Source organism: Neovison vison, chromosome 6 (assembly GCF_020171115.1).
Source record: "Neovison vison isolate M4711 chromosome 6, ASM_NN_V1, whole genome shotgun sequence".
NCBI classification, from domain to species: Eukaryota; Metazoa; Chordata; class Mammalia; order Carnivora; family Mustelidae; genus Neogale; species Neogale vison.
This window is the reverse complement of record NC_058096.1, coordinates 173,095,754-173,121,303: the sequence shown is the minus strand read 5'-3', so window position 1 is coordinate 173,121,303 and position 25,550 is coordinate 173,095,754. Positions and strand designations below refer to the sequence as shown.

The 25,550-nt window shown below is 36.7% G+C and overlaps 1 protein-coding gene across 12 annotated transcripts in view; it reads left to right on the top strand.

Annotated features, from left to right (window-relative positions):
- The window catches only part of SETD5 (SET domain containing 5), an 83,739-nt gene that overhangs the window by 17,416 nt on the left and 40,773 nt on the right, over positions 1–25,550 (top strand). For 6 of the 12 annotated variants that reach the window (XM_044253085.1, XM_044253081.1, XM_044253082.1 and 3 more), the window contains exons 1-5: positions 20,283–20,350; positions 20,914–21,011; positions 21,169–21,393; positions 24,660–24,852; positions 25,134–25,239. In XM_044253085.1, the coding sequence (XP_044109020.1) occupies positions 24,761–24,852; positions 25,134–25,239 (198 nt within the window). In that variant the 5' untranslated portion in view covers positions 20,283–20,350; positions 20,914–21,011; positions 21,169–21,393; positions 24,660–24,760. Of the gene's footprint in view, positions 1–16,838; positions 16,899–20,163; positions 20,351–20,913; positions 21,012–21,168; positions 21,394–24,659; positions 24,853–25,133; positions 25,240–25,279; positions 25,471–25,550 lie in introns of those variants that run through there. The other 6 variants (XM_044253078.1, XM_044253086.1, XM_044253083.1 and 3 more) reach the window with 4 other exon arrangements.

The window sequence follows — 25,550 nt, the reverse complement described above, 5'->3', positions numbered from 1 at the left end:
AGAGAGGGGAGGGAAGCACGCTTCCTGCTAAGCAGAGAGTCTGATGTGGGGCTCAATCCCAGGACCCCGAGATCATGACCGGAGCTGAAGGCAGAGGTTTAACCCACTGAGCCACCCAGGTGCTCCTTTTTCTGGGCTCTCTTTTCTGTTCCATTGATGTATGTGTCTGCTTTTATGCCGATACTATACTTTTTGATAACTACAGCTTTGTAATATAGTTTGAAGTCCAGAATTGTGCTCTTTCTTGTTCTATTTCAAGACTCTTTTGGCTATTCAGAGTCTTTTGTGGTTTCATAGAAGGAATTTTGGGATTTTTTTTTCCTATTACAGTGAAAAATGCCATTGGAATTTTGAAAGGTATTACATTGAATCTATAGATCACTTCGGATAGTATGGGCATTCTAAAAGTATTAATTCTTCCAATATATGAGCATGGACTATGTTTCCATTTATTTGTGTCTTCAGTTTCTTTCATCAGTGTTTTATAGTTTTCAATATATAGATTTTTTTACTTCTGTAGTTAAATTTTGTTAATAAATAAATAAATTAATAAGTTTATGCTGTTGTAACTGGGATTGTTTTCCTAATTTCTCTTTCCTATAGTTTGGTGTTAGTGTATAGAACAACTGATTTTTGTATTGATTTTGTATCCTGCAGCTTGTTTATGTTTACAGCTGTTTATTTGTTAACAGCTCTTCGGTGGAATCTTCAGGGTTTTCTAGGTAGGATACTATGTCATCTGCAAACAGACAGTTTTACTTCTTTTTTGATTTGGATGTCTTTTATTTCTTTCTCTCTTCTAGTTGCTCTGGTTAGAACTTCCCAGTACTATTTTGAGTAAAAGTGGAAGAGCGGACATCTTTGTCTTGTTCCTGATCTTAAAGGAAAAGCTTTCAGCTTTTCACCATTGACTATGATGTTAGCTGCAGGCTTGTCCTGTGTGGCTTTCATTATGTTGAGGTACATTTCATCTGTACCTAATTTGTAGCAAGTTCTTTCTATCATGAAAGGATATTGTATCAAATGCATCTACAGAAACCATCATATTATTTTTATTTTTCACTTTGTTGATGCGGTGTATCACATTTATTGTTTTGGGTAGTTGAACCATCCTTGTATTCCAGAAATAAATATTAATTATGGTGTATAATCCTTTTAATGTACCGTTAAATTCAGTTTGTGAATATTCGGTTGAGGATTTTTGCATCTGTGTTCATCAGAGATAATGGCTTGTGGTGTTCTTGCCTGGCTTTGGTATCAGGGTGATAATAGTCTCGCAAAATTAGTTTGAGAGTGTTCCTTTCCCTTCAGTTTTTTGAAAAAAGTGTTTTAAATATTTCAGGATTAAATTGAGGAGTGCCAAAATGAATTCAGATTGGTTGACAATATTTTTAGATAGAGGAATGGGAGTTTTAGGAAGGGACAAAATGGTGGGCTAAAGTTATTTTCTTCCATCCCCCCAAAACAAAAGAGAAACTAAAATGCACACATTTACTTTTTTAAAAAAAATCTACCTTTCAGAGGTACATGCTGAAATATAGATGAAATATATTGCCATTGTTTGCTTTAGAAAGGAGGAGAGGTAATAGATGAAATAACATTAACTAAGAGTTGGTAATTATTGAAACAATGATGAATAAATGGCATTATAAAACTGTCCTTTTATACTTGTTTGAAATTTTTCACAATAAAATCTTTTAAAGTTTAAAATAAAAGTGTCTATAGACTGAGGGATGTGGGTCTTTGGTAAAGCCGATATAGGAAACATACTCAGATGTTTCATCTCTCCCCAGTAGTAGTACTAGGCATCTGAGCTCCATTCCTCTTATGACTATCACATGATACTTGCAGTCAACAGAAGATTAGAATAGCTAGGGGCACCTGGGTGGCTCAGTGGTTAAGCGTCTGCTTTTGGCTCAGGTTGTGATCCCAAGGTCCTGGGATCAGGCACCACACTGGGCTCTCGGCTTGGCAGGAAGCCTGCTTCTCCCTCCCCCACTCCCCCGCCTGTGTTCTCTCTCTCACTGTGTCTCTGTCTGCCAAATAAATAAATCTTTAAAAGAAAAAAAAAATAGAATAGCTATGTAGATATATAATGAGTGTACTAAAAGGATATAATAATGTTTTAAAGAATTCTGGAAATCATTCCCGACAGGAAGATTGAGGAAACAATTGGGTGAATTAACAGTATATTCCCTATATAAGAGATTTCATTTTATGAGATGGTTGAATTTCTGAAAAAATACCTTGTGTATATTAGGTTAATGTTAAACAGTCAAGATTTCTCTGGGCGCTTGGGTGGCTCTGTTAAGCGTTCACTTATCTCAGCTTAGGTCTCAATCTCAGGGTTGTGAGTTCACACCCAGTGTTGGGCTCACTGGGCATGGAACCTACAAAACAAACAGACAAACAAGATTTCTCTAAGCAAACTGTTGGGATATTTTGACTAGGAGTGCAGTTTACTCAGTGACTATTAGCAAATATTACTGTTAGTGGACTTGGTAAGTTACTAATAAGACTCAAGTTGTGGCTTCCTCTCTCTATACTATTGCTTTGGAAGCCACAAAATGGCTCCTGTTTACTTCTTTAATAGTGTAACCCTACATACCAGAAGTGGGTACCTACAATGTGCCAAGTATCTTGCTAGGTTCTCTTATGAATACTGTCTTACTTAATTCTCAAAATTGTGCAGTGGAGTTGTTTATAATGAACAAATTGAAATCACAGTGATCACACAACTAGTAATGAGATGAATGAGTCAAGATCCTCATGATTCCAAGATCTTTTCATTGTACAATATTACCTATTTTACTTAAGGAGCCTCATATCTCTTCTAGTATAATCTGCCCTTTCCTCTCCTCTGGACATTGGGTATTGCTACTTTTCTATGGTTTTTATCTTTTTTCCTTTAGGATCCTCTGCCAGAATTGGATGGGGCTCCTGGATCTGGATGGAGAAAGGAAATGGATGGGTTTTAATTGAGCACTATGCCTTACGACAGTAATTATAAGTTCTGGCTTCCTTGATACTAAAAAAGAATTAGTAGGCCTCTTTCAATCACCCATACCTTGCCATTCAGTAAGTTATAGGCTTTCTTTATCAAACTGGCTGCAGTTCAGGAAAGGGTATAGAGCAGAGGCCTATGAATCCCTAGAATTTTGACCTCAAGTTTTGCTTGTTTTTCTAAGGAAAAGGTTCATAGTCTTAATCAGATTTTCACAGAAATCCGTGATCTGTCTTCAAAAGAAAAGATTAAGAGCTACAGATACCCTAGCATTTGGTTCCTAAGAGAGGAAGATAGGAAACATAATTTTTCTTCAGCCTGAAAAGGTTTGCCCCCTACTTTGATCTACTGGGCCACACAGCAGACCACCACCACAAAGCCTACCTGTGAATGTGCTGTTTTCTTATAAAGAAAATCTGAATTCATAATTTTGCTACTGGAGATTAAAACCTACTTAGTTTTGACTTGTTTCCACTTGGTGTACATAGATGCACACTCAGTTGTGCTTGGTAAACTCAATAATTTTTTCCAAAAGAAAAGGTTTTTTTTCTTTAAATATTTATTCATTTGCCAGAGAGAGAGAGAGAGAGCATAAACAAGGGGAGCAGCAGGGAGAGAGAAAGAACCAGGCTCCTCGCAGAGCAGCACCCCCGCCCTCACCTGACCCTAGCTGAAGGCACTCACTCAACCAACTGAGCTACCTAGGAGTCCCAAAAAGACTTTTTAAAAAGGAAATCAGTGGAAGGCATTAATAACAGGTCTAGAAGTCACAAGACTTGAAGGAATTTTTATTTCAGTTGAGTAAGGAATGGTGACAAGCAGCACCCAAATGTGTCTTTAAAACTTTTTTTTCCTTGTAAATTAGTGTTTTTGTATTAAAATAAGCTTGATAGCCAAATAAACATTCATTATAGGTCCCCAGAAAGAAGAAATTAGGCAAATATTGTCTCCTTTGAACAGTTTACCAAAGCAGATTTGGTGGGAATTCATGTTTGCTCAAATAATAGCTAAGAAGTATTAAGTTTGAAATCGGCTAGAGAAACAGTAATGGGAGAAGGAGATCTGAGAGAATCCTAAAGCAGACTCCACACTGGGTGTAGAGTTGGAGCTGGATCTCACAAACCTGAGATGGAGACCTAAGCCACAGTATATTCCAGATGCTCATCCAGCTGAACCACCCAGGTACCCCCCCACAACCAGGGATCAATTTTTGAATATTCATACTGGACCCAAGTGGGTTTTCTTCCAGCTTTTATATACAGATGGGGGAAGAGTTAAAACACAATCTTGAATCTTAGTGTATTCTTAAGTCCTAAATTTGTTGAAGAGCCATGATTCATTGCTGGTTTGTTGGTTGGTTGGTTGGTTGGTTGGTTGGTGTTTGGTTTGGTTTTAGAATTCAGAGATGAATTTGAAGGCGTCATTGGGTTAGTCGGGGAGGGATTCATGGTGGTTTGGCCCACTGGGTCAAAGTGAGGCATCTTTTTAGGCAAAGATCCTTGTTTCCCTTTTTTGGTTACCCGTAGTAAGTATCATCTGACACTTTTACCAGGGTATTTATTTAGTTCTGTCTTAGCAGAATAGACAGTGGTCTTTAAGGACATAAAATGAAAGAGTGTTGTGCAGAAGTATTGTTAGTTCTTTGTAATTATTGTTATTGACATTGGTACTTTGTGGGGTGAGAACCCAATTACAAAGGATGTAATCCATTACCAAATTCATACCTTTTTTTTCTGTCCACAGATAAAAATTTCTGTGCTAGAAGTTGGGGATCATGGTGTTGGCAGCATTGGTTTCTCCTGAGCTCTCTCTCCATAGTTTGCAGGTGGTTACCCTCCTACTACTGCCTTTACATAGGGTCATCCCTCTGTGCACGCACCTCTTAGTGGCTTTTTATCCAGATTTCTTCTTCTTTCAAGCTTCAGTCATATTTGATTAGGGCCCACACTAATGGCTGCATATAAAAAACATTTTTTTTAATTGAGATATACTTGACTTTTTTTTTTTTAAGATTTTTATTTATTTATTTGACAGACAGAGATCACAAGTAGGCAGAGAGGCAGGCAGAGAGAGAGGGGGAAGCAGGCTCCCCGCTGAGCAGAGAGCCTGACGCGGGGCTCGATCCCAGGACTCTGGGATCATGACCTGAGCCAAAGGCTGAGGCTTTAACCCACTTAGCCACCCAGGCGCCCCCGAGATATACTTGACATTTAACATTATATTAGTTTCAGGTATATAGCATAATGAGTTGATATTTACATACATTGGGAAATGATCACCACAGTAAGTCAAGGCAACATCTGTCACCTTACATAGTTACAGAAAAAAAAATTTTCTCATGCTAAGAACTTTTAGGATCTACTCACCTGGCAGTTTTCAAATATACAACATGTTAACTGTGGTCACCATGCTGTACATTACACACCTGTGACATTACTTTGTAACTGGAAATTTCTAACTTCTAACCCCCTTCACCTGTTTTTCTGATCCTCCCTCCCAAATCTTTACACTTTTAAGAAACTGTCCTTTTTTCTAAAAAGATTGAGAACCACTAATCTAAAGCTACCAGTGGTGGTCTACAAGAGATTTGTCAAAATCGGGATTAGGATTTAAAAAAAAAAAAATCTTGGTTTTTATATCGCTTACCAAGTACTGGAAAAGGAAATCCAGTATTCAAGAATGGTAATTGTCATGGGGCGCCTGGGTGGCTCAGCGAGTTAAGCCTCTGCCTTCAGCTCAGGTCATGATCTCAGAGTCCTGGGATCAAGCCCCGCATAGGGCTCTCTGCTTGGTAGGAAGCCTGCTTTACACCCCCACCCCCCCGCCTCTTTGCCTAATTGTGATCTCCATCAACTAAATAAATAATTAATTAATTAAAAAGAAAACAAAACCAAAATGGTAATGTTCAGCATTTAGAAATATTTCACCTGGGAAGAAAAATAAGTTTATAAAATAGATGTTTTAACAAAAAGGGAAAATGGCATGTGAACCTAAGATACTTTGTGTTTTACTCTTAGTTATTCAGCGCCAGAATTCTGGCTTTGCTTAGGATTGAACTACATTATGACAGGAAAAGCAATAGAGGTGATTCAAGGAGACAATAAATGACTGGTAAAACTTAGCATGGTATATGGTGATTATATTTTGCATAAGAATTTGGAGCTGCTTATTGTGCCAGTTGTATTCATTAACTAAAAAGTACTATTTTTTTTCAGGGCCCTGGGGATGATTTATTACAAGAATTAATTAACAAATGAGAATTTTGGCCTAAATACAGCTGAAATGTTTACTGAAATTGGATCAAAGATGAGCATCTGTGTCAAGGCTTTAAAATCATTTTTCATATTAAGATCTCTAGAGAAGATGTTTACAATCAATAAGTTAAATATTTTTGTTTTGCATGTTGAGAACTTGAAGTTCCTGTGTCGGAACAAACCACTGGCTGTTTGGTCCAGAGATGTTCATTCTCTTGGGCTTCTAGGGAAATAATGTATGTACTCATCATTTCAAAGATTTCATTTTACAAGGAACCTACTGTATAAGTAAATGCAGGCTTACTTTTTGCTTAGGCAAAGCAGTGTATATCAGTGTTTCTTGGAGTTAATCTTCATGTTCCATCACTGTCACTTTTTAAATTACAAATTATTTTAAATTTAATTTTATTGCCATTGATATAGCTTATGATGAGTAGTTTGGGAATAGAATGTGTAATGGTATATATTTGCATTGACAGTGATTTGGGCTTGTTTTCCATTAACTGGACCTTTAGATTTGCTTTGTGGTTCAAATAGGAATCATCCATATCTATCCCAAATGCTTTTGTACTGCGACACCATTACTTCAGAATTATTTTTTGACTGAAAAGTGCTCCTCAGTTGAGTAACCTATTGTCACTAAACCTCTCCTAGTACTCAGAAACTGCTTGCTAAAAGTAACAGCTGGTCGGTACCTCAACGTTTTAAAAAAGATTTCTTTATTTATTTATTTATTTGTGAGAGAGAGAGAAAGAGAGAACGCAAGCGCGCACAAGCGCGTGAGCAGACAGAGGGAGAGAGAAGCAGGCTCCCTGCCAATCAAGGAGCCTGATGCGGGACTCCATCCCAGGAGTCTGGGATCATGACCTGAGCCAAAGGCAGCGGCTTAACCAACTGAGCCAGCCAGGCGCCCCTGGTCAGTACCTCAGATGTGAACCATTGCTTATGGTGTAATCAGTCCTTATCTTCAATACACAGGTTTATAGACTATTACTCTGTTTTGGGGGTGTTTCTTCTGTGTTTGGTCCATTTTTTTTAATTGGCTTGTAGAATATGTAGGAATGCTGTGTTACAGCTGTGGATCATGAATGTACTTGGATTTAGCTTTGTTATAAGGAGAAATTTGCATTCCCCAGAATACAAGAGATTTTATCAACAAACTAATTAAAATAATAATTGCTTACAGTGTTTTTTTCTTTAGAAAAACTTTAAGGGCGCCTGGGTGGCTCAGTGGGTTAAGCCTCTGCCTTCGGCTCAGGTCATGATCTAAGGTATTGGGATCGAGTCCCACATCGGGCTGTCTGCTCAGCAGGGAGCCTGCTTCCTCCTCTCTCTCTCTCTGCCTGCCTCTCTGCCTATATGTGATCTCTCTCTGTCAAATTAAAAAAAAAAAAAAACTTTAAGACATTTTTAATAGCCATAAGTTTATAATTATAAAACCTAAACATTACTCAGCAGATCTATCAATTGATGAATTATATTAAGCCCTTTATCCATTTTAACTTTTGCCAAAAAAAGATAAGTCTTTCTTTCTCTGTCACAACCACCTACCATTACAGGTAGACTCTTTCACCCATTTTTATGGTAAGTGAGGGACAGCTCCACCCAGCAAATATTATACGTACAACTGATATTTCTGGATTTGCTGTAAAATGATTCTGTAGAAGACGAGTGGTGACCGATAAAGTAAGGTTAGCCATCAGTTTGTTTAAAGTTGGGTACGGTTTATGAGTTCATTACACGGTTTTCTTTGGTTTTGTATTTGTTTGAAGTTTTTCATAGTAAAGGGTTTTTTTAAGTATATAGAAAGTAGCATTAGGATAAGTAGTATGAACAAAATTTTGAAGGATAAGAAATAGATTAGCGGGTAATTAAGAAAAGTCTTCATTCCATTCAGGCAAAGGAGTTTGAACTAACCCATTAGGTATTAGGGAGCCATTGTAGATTTCTAATTGTGGAATGATAATGATTAAAGTTATGCTGTAAAAAGGTTAAAGTTGGGACATATGGGTGGCTCAGTCATTAAGCTCTGCCTTTGGCTCAGGTCATGGGATTAGAGCTACATAGGGCTCCCTGCTCAGTGGGAAGCCTACTTCTCCCTCTCCCACTCCCCCTGCTTGTATTCCCTCTCTCACTGTCAAATAAATAAATAAAATCTTTTTAAAAATTAAAATAAAAAAATTAAAGGGTTAAAGTTACGAAAGAATGAAGAGTAAATTTTGGAGGGTTGAGAGCCTGGAGGTAGTGAGATCAGTTCATTGCTATAATGAAACCTTGAAATTATAAGGAGGTGAGTAATGTTGGTGAATGAATGGAATAAAGACAGTCTATAAAACATTTCAGAGGAAAAAGAATAGCTCTGCATCCAGGCTCTCAGTCCGGTGCTAGAGCAAGCACAGTAAAAAGTAGAGGGGTTGTTGTTTGTTTGCCTCATTTGTGTAGGGCTTACATTTGAACCATATTGGTTCACAGGCACTGTAAAATTGAATTGGTAGGCACTGTAAAAATTTAGTCAGTGTTTTGGCTTTATCTTTTAGTAAATCAGTATTGACAAGTTCTTAGAGTTTTAAGGGTTTTTTTCTCTACATGTCATTAAAAATGAAGGGCATCCTATTTTACACTCTAAAGCGGAGCTGTCAGAACAGTTTTTTGGTTTTGTTTTTAAGTTTGTTTATTTATTTAGGTAATTTATACCCAGTGTTTGGCTTGAACTCACAACCCTGAGATCAAGAGTCTCATGGTCCTCTGACTGACCCAGCCAAGCACCCTTAGAACAGAGTTTTGACAACTTCTTTGAGACTGAAGAGTTCAAATCTTCTAGATTACTTGAATTTTGTCCATCAGAACCCTACAGATGCTAGCAAGGTTACAAGTGGTTAGCATTGTTTATTTTTTCATTACTGGAAGAAGAAATTTAGATCTTGATACATTCTATTAAAAGAATTAAAAATTATCTCATGGGGCAACCATAAAATACTTTGATTTTGAAATAGTGCTTTATGTTTTATTTTGAAGATCCCAGCCTAAATTTATTGAAAAAGCAAATGAGATCTCTTAGTATATAAGAATTTCACAGAACAATAATAATGACACATCCAATCAGTAGTCGTAAAAGTGTATCAGAATTGTTGAGAATTTGCAGTTGACTTTCATTTTAAAGTTTTCTTTTAGAATGTAGTCTTCTAAATAGAAGACTCTATGAGCAGAGTTAGAATTGAAATTATTTTAAACCTATGAGAAAATGTAGCCAGCTTTCACACACTATATGGGACTTTGTACAATGGTTTTAACTTTTTGGAGGGTGGTTTGACACCTCTGATACATACTTATGACATTTCAGTAGTTTCACATCTAGAAATGTATCCTAAGAAAATGTTTGTGTATGTTAAAGAAAGGCATATGTACATGACTGTTCAGTCCTATATATGACGGAAAATTGGCAACAATATGAATGAACATACACCTGCACGGGATTGACTTAAATTAATAGTACAGCCATAGGATAGATATGGTGCCATCATTTAAGAAGAAGCAGACTTATGCGTATGCATATAGAAAGATGTCCGAAACCTGCTAAATGAACAACACAGATTATAGAACTGCAGAGTTATCATTTATTTTGGGGGTATCTTTGGTAAGTGGAATTATGTGAGAATTTCACTTCTACTTTTTATGCTTTCATAAAGTTTGCCTATTTTTACAAGCATTTATAATCTCTAATATGTTAAGAATACAGATACAGCTGTTGGTTGGGGAGGGGAACTCTGTTGTGTTATCAGAAATGTTAAGCCTTAAATTCCTTTGCTGTTATATACTTAACCACCTGGTCTGCCTACCAATCCTGACACATGTATGGTCAGGTTCTGTTTGTCTGTTTTGAGGGTTCTTGCTGCCTGGTGACCTTCATTCTTAATAGAACTTTCCATAAGACCAGTCAGTGATAAGTCTTGTGTAAACAATTCAAGAGACTTATGAAAATCTCCCTATAAGAGACTCCTCTGTGTCACTGTTAAACTATGGAGTGGTCTGGGATTTTCTTTTTTTGAGAGGACAGTGTTGTTTTCTCTTCAGAGTGACTCATTAATTGTAGAGGCACACTTTAGGATTTTTTTCCCCTTCATGGTTGTGAACATGCAATACTTGGCACATAGGCAAGCCTAAAGAGTTTGCAAATTGCCTATCCTCTTCTGCTTTTGGAGAAGAGAAACACCTTAAAATAGCACTTAACATAGTTTTTATATATAGTAGTTACTTCATATCTGTTGAATGAATGAATGAAGAAAAAGCTGGCAAATCTAGATAATATAAATCCAAAGAGAGCCAGGAATTTTAGTCTGGACTTGTGTGTCTAGCATAGCACCAATAATAATTGATACTTAAGTTTAAAAATTTTATTTTAATTCAGGCATTGCTATCTAAAGTAAATAGTAATTAATAAATAGAAGCTATACATTAAAATCTTTATTTTCTTTCTTTTGAAGGCACCACTTTGTATGTCACTTCTTAAAAGTTAATATTTTTGTAGCAATGTTTCTTCATCTATAAAATAATAAATTAGGCTCTAAACTTTAAATTCCTAAATTTTTTTTTAATGAACTGGAGAAATTTTGCCCAAACTACTGAAAGTATAACAGATATTAATGCCTCATAAATGTGCACAACCCACTTTATCTGGAGTAAGGAAATGTGGTTCCCATTTGAGGGTTTGGAAATGAAAAGCGTCTAGAGAGGAGGCAAACCTAAATGGATGAGATGTTCTTTTCCTTTTTCTGTGGTGTATAGATCTAAAGCATGCTCTGAGGCTCCTAGAGGACAGAACCTTCAGAAAGTCTTGAGACTATCTCTTTGCAGAGCCCTTGAGAGTTCTTTGAGGATGTCATCTTTTTTTTTTTTTTTAAGATTTTATTTATTTATTCGACAGAGAGATCACAAGTAGGCAGAGAGGGGGAAGCAGGCTCCCCGCTGAGCAGAGAACCGGGGCGATCCCAGGACCCCGAGATCATGACCTGAGCCAAAAGGAGAGGCTCAACCCACTGAGCCACCCAGGTGCCCCAAGGGCGTCATCTTTATTTAATACTTAGAAGCCTAAAATTTTCCTGATTCTTCTTAAGCACAGAAAGAGCCTGTGCATCTTTCGTTAGTTTAGCAGTAAATACCTATTTATCACTGTTAAATCAGGTATACATAAAATACTTCTCTTTTTTTCATGTCAACCTAAAATTAAAATCATAGTATTTAGTTTCATTATTTATGATGTTTACTTATATCCTAGCTCCTCCTTCCCCCCCAAGAAGAGCTAAGTATATGTTGGCGTCTGTAATGCTACCATTAATGAAATTTTTCAGGGGGAAAGAAATTCTTCCTGTGGACTAAAATAGGATTTTTTTAAAAACTGGGTTTTAATTACCTCCTATTCTAGTAAACTTAGAATTTTTATAGACATCTGTTTATTGTGCCAAGCCTAATAGCCCCTAAAGGGAGTATAAATTTAGGCAAAGGAGCCAAGGGATAAACAAGTGTTGGAGGAGAAGAGGTGTGAGAAAAAGAAAACTTTATCTTGACTCTAAATTACCTTAGTCAGAATTTCTTTAGTCTCCATTGTTTACTTCCAGTTTTTCTCTTTTCTTCTCTCTCTTCAGCCCTCAACTCCTAGATTCTCTGCCTACATTAACTTGTTTCAGATTATGAGCCTAATTTACAGTTTATACCATCCAAATATATGAACTTTTCCCCAGATCTCTGAACACTTTTCTTAGAGTTAATCGCCTGTTTTCCAATAATTCTTCTAATGCTTAGCACTTACCTCTGCTACACTGTTTGTTTTTACATGTTTCCCAGTATCTCCCTTTCTCACCTTAGTTACGGTAGCAAAATTGAAAACACACTGTTGGAGAATAGTAAAAATAATCCTTAGCCACATTAAGCTTATTAGGTAATAGCTCCTCTTTACATATATTTAAAGGTTGCAGAGAATCATTTAAACTCTATTTTCTACAAATACTAGTTCATATACTCATATGAGTCAAATGAGTAAGCAGGACAAGTATTCTTTCTGTTGTTCAGATGAGAAAACTGAGACTTTGAGACATTGCATGAATTGCAATAAGCCAATGCCAGGATTCATAGATTCTGAAGCAGAATGAAGCCCATTGAGATTTTACTTTGAGGAATTAAAGATTGTATATAAAAAGTGATTTTTCTGAGATCACCAGATATTTAGGCGTTTAGGCTAGAAATCAAGACTTCTGCCTCTTAATATAGTACTTTTTCCTAAAATACTTTTTCCTTTTTCAAGACCAAAAGTGATCCGTTATAGTACAGTGGTAGTGTTTTTCTTGATCTTTTCAGTTTGGGTTGAAGATGAAAGATAAGCATATAAATGGCAGTTGCCACATTAGTTCTTCCACAAGTTGGTACCGTAGATAAAATGCATTCCTTTATCTACTGCATTTTGAACTGCTCTGTGATTTAAAAATTGAGTGTAATCATCATGTTAAAAAAAACACTTTCTAATAGTCTTTCCATATGTCTCCTTTTTACTCTTTCACTCTCTTGTAAAGAAGAAATTGAAGTATTTAAAAAGAGGGGCGCCTGGGTGGCTTATTCACTTGAACATCCAACTCTTGGTTTTGGCTCAGGTCATGATCTCAAGGGTCGTGAAATCAAGCCCCAAGTTGGCTCTGTGTTCATAGGGGAATCTGCTTGAAATTCCCTCTCCCCTTCTCCCTCTGCCCTTCCCCCTGCTTTCATGAGTGTGTGCACTCTCTCTCAAATAAATCTTTTTTTTTTTAAGTATTTAAGAATAAATTCAACTTACATGTATAACAAAATTTTTTTGAATGATCAGTAGGTTCAGAAATTGAGTCTTAATGGCTGTTTTATTTTAACTCTTATTGACAACTTCCTGAATTTTTTTTCTCTTCTTGCTTAAATTTATTCACTTACCAGCCTACTTTAGATCTTTCACTGCTTTAGAATTATTCTGTCCATCAGTTCATTTTCATTATTTACTAGTTTAAAAATAGGGATAGTAGATTGGGCTGAATATATTGATTGTAGAAGACATCTTAGATGTTTGTGTTTTTAGTGAATCTCAGTTTTAAGAGTTACTGCTTCTGCAAGGAAGGTCTTTGGTTAATTACAGCTTATGGCTAGTTGAAATTTAGAGAACTAAGATTGTTGTATGCAGGGTCTTTTATTTAGTAAACAAGGAGGTAAAATCCTAATAATTTTATAGCAGTGCCATATATACAATTTAATACTAAAACCAGACCTAGGAGATGAAGAACCTAGGGAGGATTTTTAAATTGATGAATTTTTTTATTAACATAATGTATTATTAGCCCCAGGGGTACAGGTCTGTGAATCACCAGGTTTACACACTTTATAGCACTCACCATAGCACATACTTTCCCCGATGTCCATAACCCCACCACCCTCTCCCTATCCCCCCTCCCCCGCAAGCCTCAGTTTGTATTAAGAATCTCTTATGGTTTGTCTCCCTCCTGATACCATCTTGTTTCATTTATTCTTTTCCTACCTCCCCCAAGCCCCCCATGTTGCATCTCAACTTCCTCATATCAAGGAGATCATATGGTAATTATCCTTCTCTGATTGACTTTAAATTGATGACATTTTTAATTTAGATTCCAAAATAGTAAGCTGTTGCTAATAGGATGATAATAATCATTAACCCTCTTAAAAGATCTGAAGTAATATTGTTGCCCTTGAGAAAATTAAGCGTTGCAAATTGTGATATTATTCAGTCTACTATTTATGTTTGCCTAAACAAGAAGATTTTCTCTAATACATGCCTATCTTTAACATATTGGGTCACATAACTTTAGAAATAACTATAAAATATACTTTTCCTGGCCCTGAATTAGTAAATGTGCATGTTTGTCCTTACTTTCAAATCTCATAATTGGGTCCTAGATTCCAGATTGTTTTTCATACATAGGGAAGCCACTACGACTTTTCAAAACGTTTTCCAATGAGAGTGAGGAAAATAAGTGTAAAATTTCAACCTTGTTAATAACTTGCTTTTAATACCTTGTTGTTAATATGCTTGGAGGATTATATTCATAAAAGTAGAAATGTTGTCAGTGTTTTATTTCAAATTTAGTTATGGATGATTGATATTGAAAAACCAATTAAAAAGCAAAGGGACATTTTGGGAAGACGGCTTGTTCTTATATATTTAAATGTGTATTCACTTACATGTTTTTGTCAGAAGCCAAAATTGAGGAAGAGATTTGGCTTTCTGGGGGTTTTTGAAGAGAGCTGATCAGAGATTGCTCCTTGGCTGAGTTGCTGTCTGCATAGGCTGTTAACAATTGTTTCTCTGGCAGCAGATCTTGTTCATCAGGATTGCATCATTTCTGGGAGAATGGCCAAGGTCCACAGCCTCAGTACAAAGACTGTCTGAAGCATATGAGGCCTGTTCTTTTTCTAAAGCGGCACTCCTCTTCCTGCCAGTCCTCTTCACAGGATTACTGAAGCAGACTTGTTCTGAATTTCTTTCATTGGATTGGCTGTTTATTGGACTCTTGTCTCCCAGCTGCTTCCGGCTCACCTGGCTGATGCAATTTCTTTTTCTGAAATCTCTGTTGGAATTGTTCTTAAAACACTTTTTGTGTGTCTGCTCTGAGAGTGACCAAATAGGTCACACGGGTCTTGTGCTTTCAGCACTCATACAGAGAAGAGACTCTCAGAATGACACATACAGAGACTATTGATCATTTCTGACCCAAGTAAAAAGATGGGTAATTATAAAACATTTTTTCATGTTCTTTTTAATAGCCTTTTCTCCAGAAACTATATGTGTGTGTAAATGGTGACTTCTCAAAATAGTACTCAGTGTTGGGAGACTAACTGCTTTTGCTTCTGAATCCAAGAACTTACTAGTATTCTGTGGATTCTGATGAATTGTTCTGGAAGAACAAATTGATATGAATTTGAATTGATATGAAATTGAAATTCTGATGTATTCATTTTCCCCCTACTGAACATTCATATATTTCTCTTTTTCCTCCTGTCATTTCTTACTTTCTTTCTTTCTTGTTGTTGCTAGGGGAGTCTACTTCTTCCTTGTTTTTTTTTTTTCTTCCTTTTATTGTTGCCTTCATACATTTTATTTTTATGATAATTCTGAGTATGCTCTTTTAAAATTTTTTTTAATTTTTTCTTTTTAAGATTTTTACTTATTTATTTGAGAGAGAGAGCACAAGCTAGGAGAAATGCAGAGAGAGCAGTCTTTCTCTGAGCAGAGAGCCCGATGCAGGGCTCGATCCCAGGACCCTGGGACCATGACCTGAGCCAAAGGCAGACGCCCAACCACTGAGCCACCCAGCTGCCCCTAAAAATATTTCTAAAGAATAGGGGTGCCTGGGTGGCTCAGTTGGTCAAGTGTCTGACTTCAGCTCAAGTTATGGTCTCAGGATCCTGGGATTGAACCCCGCTTCAGGCTCCCGGCTCAGTGAGGAGTCTGCTTCTCCAATTCTGCCCTTCCATCTGCTCATACTCTCAAATAAATAAAATCTTTTAAAAAAATAGTTTGTTTTCCAATTTTTTGTAAATTTAGAAATCCACAAAATGTCAACATATAAAAGTACGTGTCCTCTGTATTGCTTGGTAGCTAGAATCCCAAAAACAACTCTTTTTACATGCATGATATATTAACATTTAGTTAATAATTCCCTGTTCTGGCTAATGTTAAATTTGACATTTTGCCCCCCCCATCACCTATTTCCCTTTACTTTTTGGAGGGTAGAAAGTTAATTAAAGCTCTGTTTTTCCACATAGTCCACTACACAGTTGACCACAAATAGAATTGACTACCAGTTGTCTTTTTTTTTTTTTTAAGTGGACAATATGATAAGTGGGATGAAGGTGGACGGAGGGGAGAAGTAATATGAATTTATACTTTAATAGGTGATGGAAGGCCCTTTTCTGACTAGAGAGTAAACTTGGTATTTTGTTAAAGAAAAGCCTCTGCATTTGGGAGTGGGTCATTGGAGAAGTACCTCCTAGGAGAGATAAGAAGTCCTTTGGGAAATGGGAGAGACTTCTCATTTGAAGAAAAGAGTGTTACCCAGTGGCATAATATTTTCCACTTCTTAAGTCTAATAAAGATAATTTCCTTTTCCATTCTTTATTTAGGTTCTGGCTTTATAGGAAAATAGGATATCATGGCTTTAAGGACAGAAATAAATGAACATAGTAGGGTTAACAAGGCAATGTGTAGAAATGAAATAAATTACTGTGTAAAATATTCTGTATAATTCAGAGTGCCTGAGTGGCGTTAAGCATCTGACTCATGATTTAGATTCAGGTCATGATCTCAGGGTTGTGAGATTGAGCCCCACATTGCATTGGACTCTATGTTGAGCATGGAGCCTGTTTAAGATTGTCTTTCTCCCTCTGCCCCCCTACCCCCCTCTCTACCCCGACTCATGTACATGGCGTGTTTGCTCACTCTTCCTGTCCCCCCAAGAAAGAAAATATTCTGAATAATTCTGTTCTTTGTATCCATTGTTATTATTTCTTTCTGTACTAATCTGTGTCTCAACTTTTTCTAGGTCTTCAGAGGTACTGGCAGATAATTTTGGGGGACTTCATATTTGGAGGTCTATAAAAAGGTGACTGAGTCAAATAAATCCTTCACATTTGTTTTAATTTTTATATTGTAATGAGTGTTAAAATCACATGTTGAGATAATAGTGATCATAATACATTCAGCACACAGTCTCAGACATTTTTGGTCTGAACATTGGAAATACAGCAGAGGATAAAACACAAAAATCCTGTCCTTATAGAGTTTATATTATGGTAGAAGGAGAAAATTTAACAAGTAAAAGATATCTTGAAATTGTTCCACCTAGAAACAGAGTTAACTTCTCTTCTCACACTAGGACACCTCTCCAAACTGTGTGATAAGTTAACTAATTCTGTACTACTAACCTTAGTAAACTATACTAAGAGTCTATTTTCTTGGCTTATAAAACTAGAGTAATTATAATAAAATATTGCATATTGATCTGTTAAGTCTTCAGTTAATTCTTAATAGCTACATTTTACAGAGTGTTATTTAGGGAAGGAATGATTCTCAGGGTTATGTGAGCAGTTTGATTTTGTTAACATTTTTTGTGTTAAGAAGCCTAATAATTTGAAAGCTTTATTTATGTATTTATTTATATTCAAGACTTCATTTAAATTCAAGTTAGTTCACAGATAGTGTAGTATTAGTTTCAGAAGTAGAATTTGGTGATTTTTTTCAGTTGCTTATAACACCCAGTGCTCATTACATCAAGTGCCCTTCTTAATGCCCATGCCCTAATATGAAAGCATTATATAGAAGATGGCCATGCCACTCTATAGTAATTGTCCTCATCGGAAGAGAGGAAAAGTCTTGTAAAACTAGACAAAAGGAAGATGAAGGAATTCATGAAAGAGAAATTCATAGCTAAAGTAGTTAATGTTTCTTAAATTTATCAAGTCTCCAAATTAGCTAGGTTGAGATTTCAGTAAGGAATGTGTTAATCACTTATTCACTCATTAAAGAAATTCTATCTGTAATAATTTCCCCCATTTTTTCATTTTAGAATATCTTTTAAAAATTACTGTCAGAAAAATAACTATCAGCTTAAGTTTTTAAGTTGTCTTCTAGAAGCCTGCTTTTTTTTAATGGACATAGAATAGTCCTGGCTACGACAAAGGCTTTATAATGGTGTTGGATAACTTTTTTTATCCTTTACTGAAAATGTAACATGTAATTGAAATTCCTATATTGGTTAAGGGGAAGTATGATTATTATCAGACTCTGTTCTGATTATCAAGCCAGGCATCTTCTGGGATTTTTGGTTTTTGTTTCTTCTTTTTAGTTCAAGTTATAGAGTGATACTAATAGAGGAATAGTTATAACCAACAATCCCCAATATTTAACTGTTTTTCAAGCATATTTGATAAGTATTCTCTTTTATTATTTGTAGATTTTATTTCAATCTCCTAGAGGCTTGGAGGGTATCCTGCCTAAATTTGTTTGGATATATTGTTAGAAAAGGGAAATCTATTATGTGTTAGATGGGCCCAAAGAGTTATATTAGTCAATTATCTTTTGTAAGCTGTGAAGAAACAACAGGAAATTTCCCCTTTTTCATTTCAGTCCCAAGTCTAGCACTGTGTCACCTCCAGTTGTAGCAACTGGTGTCTTGCCTTCACCCAGGTTTGGAGAGTCCTATATCTTAATGAGATCCAGTTCTTTCAAAGTGTAGGTGCCAGAGAGGACTGCCTAGTTTATAGCTATTTCTAGTATTCTAAAATAACACAAAAAGAGTAATATTATCTTTATGTGTTTTTAAAAATCTTGGCCTGATTCACTGTTCATAATTGGTTTTCTTATTGACATTAATTTGCCTTATGTATCAAATAAGATTTAGGTATCTTACATGGTCTGTCATTTAAAATTTGCACTAATTCTCTGGGTGAGTCAGCTTAATAATCACGTACTTCTCATTTCATTAAATTTCTCTAATATAAGTAATGGAATAATTATTTGTAAAATAAGTAATTTATTTGTCTTAAGATGAATCAGCAAATCAATCATGACTCTTTTTGTAGTCTTTTTGCAAAATTCTTTATTAACTTGGGTCTTTACCATTCACACTGACTTTCTTCCCTCCCACAGAAAAGATTTCTGGTTTCATTATTACTATTTTTTTTTTTAAGATTTTTGTTTCTTTATTTGATAGAGAGAGATCACAAGTATGCAGAGAGGCAGGCAGAGAAAGAGAGGGAAGCAGGCTCCCCGCTGAACAGAGAGCCCGATGCGGGTCTCAATCCCAGGACCTCGAGATCATGACATGAGCCAAAGGCTCAACCCACTGAGCCACCCATGCGCCCCATCTGGTTTCATTCTTTAAGTAGTTTAATACAAAACCACTAATGTAAATTGTATAGAGTATACTTTCTTCTGCATTGCACCATACCTTCAAATCTCTTAATATACTCTTTTTTTTCCCCCTTTATTCAGAGAGAGAGAGGAAGGGGTCGTTGGGGGAGAGGGAGAGAGAGAATCTTATGCAGCCTCCACACTGAAGTGTGGAGCCTGATGGCAGGAGTTGATCTCACGATGCTGAGATCATGACCTGAGCCACTTAGGCACCCTTCAGAGATTTTATTTTTTAAGTAACCTCTACACCCAACTTGGGGCTTGACCTTAACAACCCCTGAGATCTAGGAGTCACATGCTCTAATGAGTGAGCCAGGTGTCCTGCTCTCTTACTGTACTTTTAACTTTTTCTACTTTAGTAGTTTGTGAGTCTTTTTCTTCCCAGATTCCACTGGTTATGGTCAGTCACTCAAGGTATCTCACTGCTTTTCCATAGAAGATTTTCTAACCTTTATTATGAAACTACTCTTTACAGTTTATATTTTTATTTATACTTAGCAGTGGATTGAATTGAAATGAAATGAAAATAAGCATAACTTTTGCTACCTCACTTTGTAGAATATTAATGTAGTACGCAATAAAATAGGTCAGTGTTTAGATCCTTTGCTGTACTTGTTTATATTTATCCCTTAAAAGACTTACTTTAAAAATGGAAAAATAGGGGCACCTGGGTGGCTCACTTGGTTGAGCATCAGACTCTTGGTTTTGGCTCAGGTTATGATCTCGGGCATAAGATTGAGCTCCATGTTGGGCTCTGTGCTCAGCAGGAGTCTACTTAGGTTTCATTCTCCCCATTTCCCTCTGCCCCTCCCCCACTAGTACTGGTGCACTCTCTCGTTCTCTCTTTCAAATACTTAAATCTTTTTTAATAAATAAAAATGGGAAAATACTCAGTATCATTTAGGTTAAATGTAAAGAACTATCTGGTTATTAGATATGTTCCTTTTCTGTGGCAGGATTCCTCATGTCCATAACATGTTGGTTAAGACTGTGCAGCTCACCCCCACTCTCAGAGTGGCCAGTCTCCATTAATTGGACTCGGTGATTTCCACTCTCTGCTGTATTGGACGTCATGAGCATTGCAATCCCTCTGGGAGTCACCACACCAGATACATCCTACTCAGATATGGCTGCTGGATCAGAGTAAGTGCTACTTTCTGGGTAGTAGGTGTGTTACCAGTTTGTGTGGAGATAACTTTCTTATGGGCATCTAATAATAAGTACTCAGTATTTTCTAAATCCGAGTCTAACCCACCATAAATGACATTAGGCCTTTCCCTTTTTGCCCGTAGAAGTTGGAGGGGAAAAAAAGAGTTAGAAAGGGGAGGAAACGGATGGGGGAGGGAGGTTCTTAGTAAATAATATAATTGAATTTAATTTGCACAGTAGTGATTACATTTTCATTTGTTTTGATGGGTGGGGAAGATTGAAATAAAGTAGGTGTCACTACGTGCTTCTGTAGTGTTAATGATTAGTCTGAGGAGGGAGATGAGGAGTTCTCTCCAACTGATTTTCCTTGAAGGCCTCTTCCTATGTACTTCTCACTGTTCTAGAGTAAAGGGGCTAAAACTTTATATGGGCAGGTTGCTTAGAACTTCTCCTATTTGGGGTAGAAAACATTGAAAGTAGTGTCATCTGTTTTTATATAATATTCATTGCCTAGAAAGAGGACCTTCAAAATCAGTGGTACCAAACTTTTTTTTCAGCTAAGAGCAGCTTTAGGAATTCAGAGTTTGTCGAAAAGCCCAATCCCTAAAATAGACTCTCAATTCTTGAAGAATTTAAATACCAAATGGCAATGAAGGTAGGCCTTCATTATAAAACTTTATATATTATTCACAGTTTAAAAAATTTTAGCCTTTTGTATCCCTTCTTTTTTAAGTTGTCCAAGATTCCCCCTGCTCACAGATTCCCCCTTTTGTCCTTTTACCTCCCTTGTACCCAATCTTCCTTGCTTACAGAAAGGAAGTGGAAGCCCCCTACCTTTCAAGACGAAGTGGCACTACACCAGGATGTGAAAGTCCAGCGAAAGAGACCCAAGGGGCCTAGGGGGCAGCACACCCCCAGAAGCCAAGTCTATTCCAGGCAGTACCAGGGATTAGGGTCTGGGCTGGAAAAATCCTGGTGTTTTGAATATGTTCAGGTCCAGTTCAGACTCTTGATCCCACAGCCACTTCTTGAGTGAGGTGGGTGTTGCTCTAATTCCCCTGTTTCTCTTGCCATTTTCATAGTCCCTGGGGATTCTTTCCCCTTCAGCAAAGCAAAGCAACTGTACCAGAGCTCTGGGTTCAACTGCATCCCTGATTAATAGTGGTTTTCTTCCTTAAAACTGATAATATAGTAAAGAGCATGTATATTTTCTTTACAAAGCCACCTAGGATTACTTAACTGTCTGTTGTCTTCCTTAAAGAGGAAGACTTAAAATGGAGCTACTCCAAGAAGCAGTATACTATATTCTTGGGTAGTCAAGAACTGAACGTTTTTGGCCTTATTCCCATATAAAAAGGAAGATGGAGGGTGGGGGATGGGAAGGGTGGAATTGTGTTCCTTCCAGGGCTTTTTTTCCTGTTTTGTTTTGTTTTTATTTTTTTGCATGCCTGAGAGATTCAGTTATGCCAGCAGCTGAGACTTTCAAGTTTGTAACTGTTTCCCATATACTTAAAAAAATCTTCCTGCATTAAGAACTATAATTGTATAGTGTTAACAGATTTTTTATAAAGTCAACCACTGCCTCTTACATAAATTGTCTAATAAACTACACAGGTAGACAGCATTAACTTTTGTGAAAATTTCAACAGAGAGATTAAAGCAGTGACTTTGGGACTAGTAGAGAAAAAACCCTAAAGCAGTTGTTCTTAAAACTGGTGTTTTCCCAGAGTGCAGAGATGACCACCCAATAAATGCTGCTAGGGAGTCCAAAAGTATTTGCAGACTTTTGGCCTAAAAACTTGACTCTCATGTTTCTATTTCCTGAAACATTTTCATCTGTAATTTCTGGACAGATTTCTGATACTGTTGTTACACAGTTACTCATTTAGTATTTCCACAAAGCAAGAGAATGTCAGCAGTTAGCTTATGTACCATTCTGTTGCATTTTAGATGATGTTTTAATGTTTCATCATGCATATTCCACTGTCATGCATATTCCACTGTTCTGGGCACTCTAAAATTAAACTTGTGTGAAAGGCAACATACTAAACTGAGTAAAAGACCTAGACTGTATCTCATGGGATTTTAAATCTGATAATAAGAGTAAGCATTATGCATTTTTTATGTATTTGTAGGAGAACCTCTAGATAATAAAAGCAAGGATTTTTCTGAATTTACAGTTCTCCCATAAATGATTTTTAGACATTTTCCAAGAGGTAACATTATAGCAGCAGGTTGCATGTTGTATTTAAAACACAATTGATGCAATATCTGTCGTTAGCATGGCTTCCATGTATGTGCCCAGCTGTCATAGTAGTTTAGACGTAGGCTATTACATTTGCATAAAATGGTTGGCTAATAAGGAAGTGTAATCCTAACAGTCCAGATTTTTAATCCATATTTTGAAGTATAGATAAGAGCTGATATATATGTCAAGAAATATACTAGGAAATAGTATAGTTATTGATCAACATGTAACTATTTAATTGATAGCCAGATGAAAATTGCAGAGTTTCCTTTTCAAAAGACATGAGGTTAAATTTTAATACTTGGCACGCATAGCTATATATTAAATGCTGTGCTTTACTAGAAAGTATTGTCCAGTGGGATGGCCTTTTAACCTCCACAAAATACATTTTATTTTTATTCCCTAGACTTGCACATGAAGTGCATATGTTCATATTTACCCAGTTTGGAGATGGGTAAGATACAACCAACATAGCTCCATCTCCATGGCCATCTTTTATTTCATGCCACTTTCCTTTTTCCCGTCCAGAAAAATTCCATTTCTAATAAACAGCTGCCATATTTCACCCCATGTGTTCAGTGGTACCAAATCTCTTACATTAAATACGTACAGCTTTTTTGGAATACTTACTTACTGAATTAATAGTGTTGAAAGTTAATACTTTCTCTTAACTGTCCATCATAGAAACTAAATTCTGCCTTCATTTTATTAATGCTTGTTTCCCTTCAGTTTCATTTAGGAAACCCCACCTGTTTCCTAATACTCAGAGCTGATTGCCTCTCAGTGAGCCATGTCAGATCATCTTTTCTCAAGAATACTGACCTGCATTCTTGATGTACCCCCACCCCAGTTCCCATTTTGCAGACACTCTTAAAGAATAAAATGCATGCACTTCACTAACAGAATACTTTCCTATGTCTAAAGTTCTTCTTCACCTAGAAATTACCTTTGCTGTTATTAATAAGATCCCTTCTCACAGTTTTGGAGCATATAACTGGGTGAGTTGGATATATCTCAGAATTTTCTTTTATCCCTCACTTCTCAGCTGACATTGCACCACATTGAACTGCACAGTTTATTCCTGCCGAATAATGTGTATTGTATACTTGAAAGCAGGAAAAACGTATGTTCCTTAAAGCAAACCATGCATTATTTGATTCCCTAAAAGACCCTTTGATCTCTAAGGCTGAGTTATTTGTGTCCTTGGAGTTTCTGATTTGTGAATCTGTTCTAGTTAATTTACATGACAGATAATCCATTACTGAGTTCAGCAAAGTCATACGATTGTATTCCTTAATAATCTTTCAAAATTCCCAAAAACCTGAATCAAGTAACAATCAGAGTAAAGAGTTCTTATTTTCCCCAAAACTTGTGTTTTGTCCTTTGTTACTATGCCTTTTTATTATCATGTAAAGGCTTACAATTAAATTTCTAAATTTGAACACATTTATAATGTTTTTATATTAAATTATACTTGAACAGTTTGCTTTCCATTCAGTGAGGGTAAAAAGATATCACACCAGGCTTCTCAACAAGCCTGGCTACTTAAATTTTCTTATCATTTTCTTGGAAGATAGAATGTTAACCTGGTTTTCCAAACCAGACAGGCACAGTGGAAAGAGCACAGGATTTGGAATTAGACATTGTTTCAAATTCTGGCTCTGTCAGTGTGTGACCTTGGTGATGTCATGTAATCTCACCACCTCAACTTTTCCTTCTGTAAAAATGGGGTGCTATTTACCATGTTTACTAGTTGCAGAGTAAATGAATTAATGTATATAAAAGCACCTAGAAAATAATGGGCGATTCAGAATGGTAGCCACAACTCCTCTTATTATTTGTCAATAAACAATAACCTCTGATTACAGTTTTGAATATTTTGAAGTTCTGTGGTATTACCATGCAGCTGTTAAGTAATTGTGTCCTTGATATGCTTGCATGTCATTGGTGGATGAGAAATTATTACTCTAATATTTCAAAGGTTTTTGGGGGTTCATCAAGATGAGAGGTATGATAAATATAAGATGCCATTGTTTTTACCTGTACTTTCTTCAGGGTATCCTGTCTTGGTAGTGAATGGAAGAGGGCCTGGTCCCTGGGGCAGTGCAGAAGGCACTTTCATCATCTCACTCACTGCAAATGTCATGTGAGGTTTCATGGAAGTATTAAGAGATCCAATTAAGAAGAATAGTTCTGAGTCTAAACCAGCCCAGAGTGGCTTCTCTAGGGGAAACTCCCTGCTCAGCTGGTACGTTTGTGTTTGTCATTAGGGACACCTTGTATTCCAGGTGCCTGCCTTGAGACATCTGCCTGTACTGGCTTCATGTTACACACAAATTCACATTTAATAACACTCCTGTTATTTATAGGCTTAGTTATGTTAATCGGATTGTTTCACTGAGTTCCTTCTCTTATTCTAGTGGCTGGTGGTTGTGGAAAGAGGAGGGGTTAGCATGGGAAGTTAAAAGTCTTAGTTTAAGGGAAGATTAGGTGTTATGCTATCATGCGTTGCTTTTCGCCTTTGTGCAGCCCTGAATCTGTGGAGGCTAGTCCAGCAGTTAATGAGAAGAGCGTGTATTCCACTCATAATTATGGGACCACTCAGAGGCATGGGTGTCGAGGACTGCCTTATGCTGTGAGTATGCATTTGTTTCTCTCCAGAGCAGTGATCTTCCTGGAGTGTAATCCATTCTTATACATTGTGACTTTCTTGAAATGTTTATATGCAGCATGACGAAGTTGCCCCTTTTGCACTTCCCTGCCTCCAGCGGACGTCTAGCCCTGCATCATTGTTCTTGTTTTTATGTCCCAGTTGACCTTGGCATTTTGTTTTATCACTTTCCTGGTTGAAGCCAAAAAACAAAGGGTACTACTTTCTTCTTTCTTTCCATATGTACCATACTTTAGGGGAGAGAGGGGCCAGTGTTTGGACACTGTTGATTTAAA